Consider the following 11,273-nt stretch of genomic DNA (forward strand, 5'->3'; position numbering starts at 1 on the left):
GTGTGCCTTCCACTTCCCTCTCTGCCCTCCTGAGCTCTTCCTTCTGTAGCTCAGGGAATGACACGCAGATCCAAGTCCATTTTCTAATTAGTAACAATGCAAGGGAAGAAGAGTACTTGCAAGGGGGGAGCCCACAAGCACGTGTCGGGTGCCTAATCCTCCTCTGTTGTCTTCCATATAAGAGCTCACATAGAGTTCCTACCGTCCACAGTTTTGCTGTCCAGGTGCATTTGGTACTTCACCTTCTCTGAGGGCCTGGAAGTAAGCCCCGTTATACATAGTGGGACTTGATTCTGAATATACATGCATAGGATCAGCTACGCCAGCCTCTTAATTACTTGTTTCACTTTCAAGGGCGAGGTTTTATGAAGGCTCTGATCTGGTGGCAGATTCTGGCGTGACCATAGATACCACCATGCGTGGAGGAAGACTTGGCGTTTTCTGCTTCTCTCAGGAAAACATTATTTGGTCCAATCTGAAGTATCGCTGCAATGGTAACCCTTCTCTTAAACTGCAAGTTGCACTAGAGGGAAAATCCTGCTTTAGGGACTGCATGACTGGTTTTGTAGATTTGGGGGAACATTTTATTCAATGTGATTTGGCCTCTGCCTGCAGTGATTAGTGAGTGAAGCCAAACTGTGCAACAAGCTCTCCCTTTAAAAACCACCACCACCTGGCCATTATGGCATAGAACTGAGCATTTTAGAAGTATGAAATGTAATCAGCCCTTTCCTAAATCACGTGCTGCTGGAATCCATGGCTGCTCCTGTGCGGTCACAGGACTAGGGAGTATTGCCTCCTGGTTGTTCAAGCTCCAGAGTGCTTGGGCTGCCCCATAAAGGACAATTGACAAAAAAACCAAACCGGCCCATCAATAGGTTTCCCTTGCTCGAAAGCCAGTTGAATCCGACTCTAGGGTTGCGGTGCTCATCTCCGTTTCCAAGCCGAAGAGCCAGCGCTGTCCAAAGACGTTTCCGTGGTCATGTGGCTGGCATGACTAGACACCGAGGCGCACGGAACGCTGTTACCTTCCCACTGAAGTGGTGCCTATTTATCTGCTTGCAATTTCTTGCTTTTGAACTGCTAGGTTGGCAGGACCTGGGACCAGAGACGGGCGCTCACTCCGTCATGCGGCACTTGGGTCTCGAACTGCTGAACTACCGACCTTCTGGTCTGCAGTTCAGCATCTTAACCACTTGAGCCACCACAGCCTCTAGCCCATCAATGGATTCCTGCTAAGACTTATTCCCAGAAACTAAGTATTAGGTGACAAAAAAGGGAGTGACTTCTCCACACTTAGTTCCCCCCTCCCCGCCATGATGGCTTTGTGCATCACCTACTGTTAGCTTCCAAGAAAACATGCACAGGATTGGGCTGCGTATCATTATTTTATTGCCTATATTATATATTTACTTCAGTTATACCCCACCTTTCTCCCCCAATGGGTCCCCCAAAATGAATCACACCCCTCCTGCATTTTACCCTCACAACAACAACTTTGTGAGGTAGGTTAGACTGAGAGTGTGTGATTGGCCCACGGCCACCCAGCAAGCTTCTGTGGCAAAGTGGGGATTTGAACCTGGGTCTCCCAGATCCCAGCCTGACACGAAACCACACTGCCTTTTGCCATGTGACCCATGTCTAGCCAAGAATTGGCAGATGCACCATGTGCATGGATTAGAATTCCCAACAGTGCCCTGACCTGGATAGGCCAGGCAAGCCCTGGGAGCTAAGCAGGGTCAATTCTGGCAAGTACTTGGATGGGAGACCTCCTTGGAATACCAGCAGTCGGGAGGCGGGGGCAGGCTTTATTCAGCCAGCTCTCTGAATATCCTCCAGGAGGGGTCAGTCACCAGATGTCGCCATGACTTCCAGGTGCGCACACGGACATATGAAAAATACAAAACAAACAAAAAATTCCCAACAGTGATCTTACGATATACTTTCTTCTCCTGAAAAGATTGCACTTACATTTAATGATAAGAAATGATAAAAAAATGCACTCTGGCTCCATAGCAACAATAGAAGCGAACCTTTTGACTCCTTTCTTGTTTACAGATACCATCCCTGAGGACTTCCAGGAATTTCAAGCTCAGCAGTATGGAGTTGGAGATATTTAAGTAAAGACTGAGAATGGACATTGCTGTGGCAAACAAGCATATATTAAATTCCTATATGACTTTTTTGGGGGGTGCCAGTCCACACTACCACTTGTTATGATTGATGTAAAACTGTCAGACCTTTTTTTATATATAAATGTGAAAATAAAAAGATAAAACTTTGTTTTAGCTTAACAGTTGAGAGCCGTTAAAGTATAATCCTGCCATACGTGTTTGCCTTCAAATCGTAATGAATTTAAGGACATAGCTATACATTCCATGTAAAAAATGTTAACATTTTAAAAAAATAATGGGCTGCCTGGGGAGGAGAGAATTAAGAGAAGTCAAGAGGCTGCATGAAGCCTTTCCCTGTTTACTATTCTGCCGTTTTAAATCACCCTCCTGTGGCTTTTCCCTCTGTGGCGTCCCAATCATGTGTTAATCCTTGCAAAGCCTGCTGGAGTGTGTGTGTGTGTCAATCAACTGGGATCAGAAAAAGAAGCCTCTTTTCCCTTCTATCATTTCACCCTCCCAGACCAGCATCTCCTCTTCTTGTAGAACATCAGGATTTTTTCTCATTAATTTTCCCGTAACAAGTAGTTAGCCATTGACACCCATACTAGTGACTTGTAGAGCTGCAGAAACTCACCAGCCTTTGGCATGTGCAACAATGGGGAATGCTGGAGGAACACTTTGTGTTTCTGAGTAGATCCCAATCTAGCCAGGGCCATATTTACAAATGATGCAAGCTTCCATTCATATATACAGAAGACAGGAAACTGCACAGGCACAAACGCTGTGGATGCATTCTCAGCCAGATCCACTAGGCAGGACTGGCACATGGGTCATCTTTCGAAGGAAACTGGAACTGCAGCAGTCAGTTGGTTGGGTGGAAAAGTGGGGTCTGGATTCAGCCCCTTTATCTTCAGTGGGGCATCATTCTAGCATTGGAATTCTCTCATTACTTTTTACCCAGCCCAGGCACGCATGCTGAGACTCCTCTGGCTCTACTGGCTTCCAAGAGGTGAAAAGCAGCCAACATTACTTTCACATGAAGTCAGTCCACTTGCTAAGTGCTGGAACAGCTGCGAAGACTTTCAGCATGAAGCCTAGCTCCTCACACAATATACCGTTGGGACTTAAAAGGGCATCTGTTAGGGATCTCTGCATAGGCCCAAAATGACAACAGTTTTACACAGCAGCTTTAAATGGTATGCGCTTGTTCATCCGCACATCGGGATGCTCAAGATACAGAAAGGTGCATGGTGGTTCTTTGGTTTTATGGGCTCTCATAGTCTCAGGGGTCTAACATGCAAGTGCATGTTTAAAGGCCTAAATCAGCCAATATGACGTCATCTTCAACTTAATGCTGGGAACAGGTTTTACAAGCTGCTGCAATCATTGTTCCCTGAGAGAGGAGAGGTGGGTATGAAACTGCAGCAGGAGAGTGTACCAACACTCAGATCAGAGAGGTGTTTTGTGAACCTTCTCTCTAAAGGAAGTGTAATGTATTAAGTAAAAATGGCTGTGGCCATGTGGGCCCGGCCATGCGGTCTAAAACAGACCCGGACCTTCGCCCATACGAACAATAGCCACTTCGGATCCTAGGGTGCACCAATGGGGTCGCTTGGATCCGAAAGTAGGCCAACCAGGTCTGTTGCATGAAACAGAACCTATCACTGGGCTTGGGGTGTGGTTTGGGTGTGGTGTGTTCACACATATAAGCCGGCCTGCCGCTGGCCAAAGTTCATCTTCAGTTCCCGAGGTACGAAGAAATGCTTGCTGAATCACTATGCTGAGCCTCCGCTTCCAGTACTTTTCAGGAAGGGAACAGAGAATGCTGGAGTTCACAAGACTTGTCTATGGCACATCTTCAATATAATTATTCCATGACCCTGACTATATGACCATAAGTATATTGCTCTGGAAAGTCTTATTGCTTGATCTCCCAAAAGCCATTTGATTAACTAGAGTTATTTGTAAAAGCAGCAACTACCAGGCAGCCAGAAACATAAGTGATTATACAGGACAAGTCACACCACTTCAAAAAATAAAAAGGGCTTCTCTCTGAAATGGTGCTTGAGCAGCCAAACCTACTGCATCTGATGTAAATTTTAGGTTTTCTGCTGGAGGCTATTGTTCAACAAGTGGCTGTGAAAAGGCAGGTGGTACGACATCCACCAGGAAAGAGATCAACTTCATACATGAATTTGTCTTACCGAGGCTGATTTCAATAGATCTCAAAGGTTTTTATTTTTGTAAAGTTCAGTTATCAGTGATATGTGGCATCACATAGACTGTCAAATATTTTTTGTTGTTGTTCAGTCGCACAGTCGAGTCCGACTCTTCGCGACCCCATGGATCATTTCCCGCCAGGCCCTCCTGTCTTCCGCCGTCCTCTGAAGTTGGCTCAATTTCATGTTCGTTGCATCGATGACACTGTCTAACCATCTCATCCTTTGCCGTCCCAGTCTTCTTTGACCTTCAATCTTTCCCAGCATCAGGGTCTTCTCCAGTGAGTGCTCCCTTCTCATTTGGTGGCCAAAGTATTGGAGCTTCAGTTTCATTATCTGGCCTTCCAGGGAACAGTCAGGGTTGATTTCTTTTAGGACTGACTGATTTGATCTTTTTGCAGTCCAAGGGACTCTCAAAAGTCTTATCCAGCACCATAGTTCAAAAGAATCTATTCTTCGGCGCTCGGCCTTCCTTATAGTCCAACTCTCGCAGCCATACATGACGGGAATTAAGATTGCTGGGGAAAAGATCAACAACCTCAGATATGCAGATGATACCACTCTAATGGCTGAAAGTGAAGAGGACCTAAAGAGCCTCTTGTTCAGAGTAAAAGAGGAGAGCGCAAAAGTGGGCTTGAAGCTCAACATCAAAAAAACTAAGATCATGGCATCCGGCCCCATCACTCCTTGGCAAATTGAAGGGGAAGTCGTGGAAGTAGTGACAGACTTCACGTTCCTGGGATCCCAGATCACCGCAGACTGTGACTGTAGCCATGAAATTAAAAGACGCCTGCTCCTTGGGAGGAAAGCGATGGCGAACCTAAACAGCATAGATGTGTTGGCCATGTAAGCACGCATACATTTTAGACCTACTGGATGAATGGACTATTATTCGTGGTATAGGAGGCTGCTCAGTACCCTAAAGTGATACTGTAAAAATTGTTTAGAAGATTTCCCTAGAGAGGTCGATTTGGTTACAAACCTCCTTATAGCAGCAAAAATATATATAGCAGTATAACCAGAGAACATTGGTTATGCTTCTAATTTCAGAACAGTTCAATATAGGCTACTATGAATAAATTGACTTTAAAATAACTATATTTGGGAATATGAAATTAAATTTGAGAGCTGGTTATTTTTGCAATGACAGTTTTTGGACATTGTGAAACCATATGAATATCATGACTGCAACCTTATTTTGAGATATTAACAATACGATCAGGTACTACTGTAATGTTGCAGTGACATTGATAGACTTTTGTACCAAAAGGAGGAAAACTAAATGAATGTGTCAGGCCACACTGAATGACATACTAAACCTGGGGTTAAAGGCCTAAAAAGCAGAAACCCGTCCACTGATAAGCTAGTTTTTTATAAAGAATTCCCTTTAATGGCTGCCACTGCTGTGCAAGTACCCTGGAGAAAGTGATGAGGAAAGTCCAAGGAGATACAGCTGCCCAAAGAATAAAGTGAGAACCTCATTCAGGTTTTTTAATGGCTTCCATATACTGCAATAGTATTCCCAGTGGTACTATATGGCTGTGAGAGTTGGAATATAAGGAAGGCCAAGCGCTGGAGAATAGATTTGTTTGAATTATGGGGCTGGAGAAGACTCTTGAGAGTCCCCTGGACTGCAAGAAGATCAAATCAGTCAATCCTAAAAGAAATCAACCCTGACTGTTCCCTGAAAGGCCAGATACTGAAGCTGAAGCGCAAATACTTTGGCCACCAAATGAGAAGGGAGCACTCACTGGAGAAGACCCTGATGCTGGGAAAGACTGAAGGTCAAAGAAGACGGGGACGGCAAAGGATGAGATGGTTAGACAGTGTCATAGATGCAACGAACATGAAATTGAGCAAACTTCAGAGGACGGCAGAAGACAGGTAGGCCTGGCGTGATCTGGTCCATGGGGTCGCGAAGAGTCGGACTCGACTGTGCGACTGAACAACAACAACAACAAAAGTAGTTGGGAAGTCAAAGTCCAGTCTTGGGTCTTGCTCTCAAAAAACAGTAGTGATGTGATTAAAATCTATTATTTGTACATTTCAGACAGCAGTTTGCAGGAACAAGTTCTACTTTTTTCCCGTTTCTGCCAGCTGTCGCTGTTGTGAAGCGAAATTTTGATTTAACGAGGTCAGTTGCTGGTTAATATAATCGAGCTGATCCATCACTGGCTTGAGCATATCCGCTAACAGCTTCATGACATCAGCTCCCTCTTCCGGCCTCGGACTCTGACTACCAGGCTTCGCTTTAAACTTTCCTCGGGATGCCGCCATTTTTCAACTTTGTTCACACTTTCAAAACGCTTCTCCCGGGCTCAAAGCACTCGTCAATTCGCTATTTGCACTCAAGTAAGTCTCTCAAAATACACACGCTGTCTGTTTCCTCCCACTCCCCCTTCGCTGCGTTTATCTGTGCTTGCGCTTCAGAGGCGTCCCTCTTTGTGCTCCACTTTTCCCATGGGGGTGTGTGCCATTTATCAAAGTTCGTTTACTTAGAACTCACATTAATTGTTGGTCACATTCCTGACCTTGCTCACATCAATCATTGTTTCGCTCGGTCTCCCCTGCTTGTCCTGGTCGGGTTAGCTTGTGCCCTAAGGCCACTCATTGGTAAGACCGTCAGAGTGAAGCCTCGATTCTCCGGCAGCAAGCCGTCGAAGAGGCTATCCCTCAAAGCTCTCTGGCCTGGAGCCTTTCACAAAAGCTCCATGGGAGTGCCACTTGAGGTGGCACCCCTCCATGCCAATGGTGTGCTAATCGCCTCCCCAAGCTCTGTGGAGAGCGACCGCCATCGCCAATCCATAGACCGGAAGTCTGTTTTGATTTCAATTTGACAGGTTACCACTCTAGGAAACAATATGTTCAGAACTGGACTCTCAGGCCCTGGCTCTGATGGCATATAAATTAAAATATGTAAAGAAGCCAAATCCCGGAAACCTAAATAATTTAAAATCTACCTCTCTCAAGCAGCAGATGGGTGGTAAAAGCTTATATCTGGACTGTATCTTCAAGGACAAACTAGGAAATTAAAATGGCCCAGGAGCAAGCACTGCACGAGCCACTCACTAAGTTTAGACCCAGCCAGTAGCATTGACGGGATCCCCTGCTGCCTCCCCCACACCACTATCAACATAGCATTGCCAACTGCAGCTGACAACCTTCTGGGAGAAATTGTGGGGCAGGGAGAGGCTTGACAACATGCCAATGTATGACATTGCTTCCTGTGTAAAACTGGAAGCGATGTCGTCACATCGGAGTGGCACTCTACAATTCACCTAAAACTCTATGGTTAATTGTAGAGTTTTGGCCACATCCTAGACAATCACCCCAGGACCATGACATCACTTCTGGTTTTGCATCAGAAGTGGTGTTGCATGCCGATGAGCTCCCCATTCCCCCTAGCCTGTTAAGTGGTGCCAGGGAACAAGAACCAATGACAAGAGGTGTCCTGCTATAGTGGGAGAATTGCCTCCCCCCCCCCCACCAGCTAGTGCTGCAAAAAAACGCAGGTGCCACTGAAGTGTCCAAGAAGCTGGCAGACCTTGCATGTACCCAAGGCGATGACATCACTCTGGGTTGTGTTCCAAGTGGCATCATGACATCAGGCAACACCAATTGCCCCTCTCCCAGTTTCCTCAACCATTCTGCTTTGACCACCCAGCTGGCTGTTGGCAATGGCCATGCCAGCGGGGGGCTGGAAGGTCTCCAAAAAAAGCGGGAGATCTGGCCTCCCTGGGAAAAGCCCTGCGGGAAACATTCCCAGTAAGTGTATTTGCCAATCTGTCCTAGTGTATCCCTTCAAACTGCAGGTAGACTCTTCCATGACAGAAAACTAGCCTTATAATTTTCTGTGTGGACTAATCATTTTTGCCGGTAGAACTTGTTCCTGCAAACTGCTGTCTGAAATGCACAAATAATAGATTTTAATCACATCACTACTGTTTTTTGAGAGCAAGACCCAAGACTGGACTTTGACTTCCCGACTACTAAAGGAGAGTAATTTTTTAAAACCAAATGTTTAGATGTCCACTAGGTGGCAACAGTTAACCTACGGTTCCAGGCTTAACAGCCTCTATGCCTAAATTGCTCGATACATGTCATTTTTAAAAGAAAGCTCCTTTCCTCACATAACTAGCTCTATAAATAACCTATTCCCACCTCCACCTCTCAAACACAATATGTATTTTTCTTCGTTGTCCCAATATTACATTTTTATCCCACCCTTTCTCCAAGGAGTTATGGGTCTGATTGCCAGCACTCCCAATTAAAAGGATCAGGCAGCAGACGATGTGGAAAATTTCTGCTGAGATCTTGGAGAACTGCTGCCAGAGAAGGCAATATTATCTTGATAGACTATAATAGTTTGACTCAGGATAAGGCAACTTCGTGGGTTCGTATGAATTCAAAGCAACACCCCCGGTTACAATCATTCCATCCTAAGAACCACCCTGCGAGGTGGGTGAGGCTGAAACTGACCCTTGATTCAAGCCTTCCCCCAGCAGCTTCATGTCAGAGACAAGATTTGAACCTTGGACTCTTGGTCTAAATCCAGCACTGGATGGAACTCTGTATAAAGAATGATCCTTTATAGTTAAATATGTATGGGATGAAGGAATTGCCAAGTCTGGGTTGAGAAATTTCTGGAGATTGTGGGATAGGGTGGGGTATAAATTGAAACAACAGCAACAACAACAACAATGTTTCATGGGAGGCACCTTACTGGGGCATAATGCTACCCTCCATACAGCCATTTTCTCCAGGGGAACCAGTCTCTGGAGTTTGGAGATCAGTTGTAATTTTAGTGACCTCCAGGCCCCACCTAGAGGTTGGCAACCCTATGCGGAGCATGAGAAAGAGACAAATAGGTCCTCTGGTGTCCATTTCCACGGGCAAAACTGGTGCAGGAGGAAAGCCGGAATCCCTCCTTTTCCTCTTGCAGCATTTGGAGCCATGCAGTGACAGAGGTTTTTTTTAAAAGGTTCATCACTGTGTAAATGCGTAACTGAGTTGGTTCAGGAAAGCAAAACCCAACTTGTTTTACATGTAAAACAAGGGTGGTCAATCTTGAAAGCTATTCTTTGCTTCAGAAAACACTCCATAATTCCATCAATAATAATTCCACCAGGAACAGGTAACAATAGCATTATGTTATGTAAATCTATTTTCCACTTTGTATTTCTTGAATACTTTAAAGGGCTATTTTGTGTGTATGTCTGCAATGTTGCCAGTAAGGTAACTTATAAATAAGCAGGTATCTTACCCCATTGCCAATTCTGCTACCATTCTGCCTTCTAATAAATTTAGTGGTTTTTCCTCCCGTACGGTATTCTGGGAAAAATAGGTTTGCATAGGATTCTGAACTCTTAACTAAAGAGTGCTTCAGAAATAACATGATTAAAGAGAAGCAGGGTACTTTGGTGCTATTTAGATTACTACACATGCATCAGTCCTGGGTGAGCTTTCCCTCTAAAGCGTGGAGAAAAAGTGGGCAGTTTTATTTTAAGAAACCTGTATTTCACATCTGTTTTAATAAGCAGCTGGGATTCTCCAACTTCTGTGCTAAATTATCTTGTACAAATATAGCAATTCCAATTTATACCCCGCCTTGCCGGTACAAAAGAGAACCTTCTGCCCAACTGCTTTGAAACAAACTGCCTGTGAGTTCTATCCATGTCCAATGACATCTTACAAGTTTTTGCAGCAAAAAAAGGGTCAAGAGCTTTAGCCAATAATTGGAGATTGCATCAGATGGCTCAGTTTTGAGTGTCCTCTCCTTCCTCCCTCCCTCTCACACGCACCTCATTCCCTTTCCTTTCCATCCCGACCCAAAGAACTTCGTAAATAACACATTTCATCCCCAGGCTATGTTCAATCACTGGGTTAGCTCCAGGAGATTATCTCCAGTGACAGAAGGGGGGGGGGGAATTCTGGCCCACTCTCCTCTCCTGCTGCAAACTTTGGACTCCCCCACCATGCTGCTCCTGGCTGAGGGGTCCCCGTCTCCTAGGGGCAGGGTTTCAGTGGACCGTTTTGGACTGCACTAGGAGGGCTAGGCAAGGAAATCCATTTTGTCAGGTATTCCTCTGGATCCGAGCCACTGATTGAGAAAGCTAATATTTGATTAAACATTTCACAAAATAGAAAGCTGCTTATCTGCTGCTGTACAGATAGTATTGCTACATTTACATTACTTGTGGAAAATCTAAACAAAAAGCAACTCAGACCGGAATCCTATGGACATCTGTGGGAGTAAGACTCATTGAACACATTGATAGGACTGCAAGGTCACAAGATCTTGCAATCAAAACTGAACTTTTGGATCTGTGTGTGTGTGTAGGCATTTCCAAACCATACAGGTCTATTGCTTCCCGTAAAGTTAGGAAATCTCCCCAGTAGGGTTGCCAAGCTCCAGGTGGTGACTGGAGGTCTCCTGCGATTATAACTGATCTCCAGGTGACAGAGATCAGTTCACCTGGAGAAAATGGCTGCTTTTGGAAGGTAGACTCTGGCATTAGACCCCACTGAAGTCCCTCCTCTTCCCAAACCCCACCCTCCTCAGGCTCCACCCCCAACACCTCCGGGTATTTCCCAACCTGGATCTGGCAACCCTTATCCCTGCCTTAACATCTGAACTATGTCAGTTCAAGCCCCGCGCTGGTGTGAGCAGCCAGCCTGTTGTCCCCAGCTCATCGTCCACCCAGCGATTCGAAAGCTCCGGCGAGTAGATAAAATGGGAACCGCTCCTTAGCGAGGGCGGGCACACCAATCTTCCTTCTGGAGGGCGTTAGCTGACGGTCGAACGTCGATGGTCACGGCTTGTAAAGGCAAAACAGCTTGCCGGCTACAGATCGAACTCCTGCAACGGACGTTCCGGCCAGGCTGTGGCAGTGTGGCGACAGACATACGGGTCCTGGAGCCTGAGCAGCAAGCAGCCGTG

The 11,273-nt window shown here is 45.6% G+C and overlaps 1 protein-coding gene across 1 annotated transcript in view; it reads left to right on the forward strand.

The window, feature by feature from the left end:
• THBS4 (thrombospondin 4) overlaps positions 1–2,224 on the forward strand; it is a 59,045-nt gene extending 56,821 nt beyond the window's left edge. Inside the window, exons 21-22 of the mRNA XM_015417204.1 lie at positions 355–494; positions 2,059–2,224. Coding sequence (XP_015272690.1) covers positions 355–494; positions 2,059–2,120 — 202 coding nt within the window. The 3' untranslated portion in view covers positions 2,121–2,224. The remainder of the gene's footprint in view (positions 1–354; positions 495–2,058) is intronic.
• The last annotated feature ends 9,049 nt before the right edge of the window (positions 2,225–11,273 follow it).

The sequence above is a fragment of the Gekko japonicus genome, unplaced genomic scaffold (assembly GCF_001447785.1).
Source record: "Gekko japonicus isolate JY-2015 unplaced genomic scaffold, Gekko_japonicus_V1.1 scaffold1462, whole genome shotgun sequence".
In the NCBI taxonomy this organism is placed as follows: Eukaryota; Metazoa; Chordata; class Lepidosauria; order Squamata; family Gekkonidae; genus Gekko; species Gekko japonicus.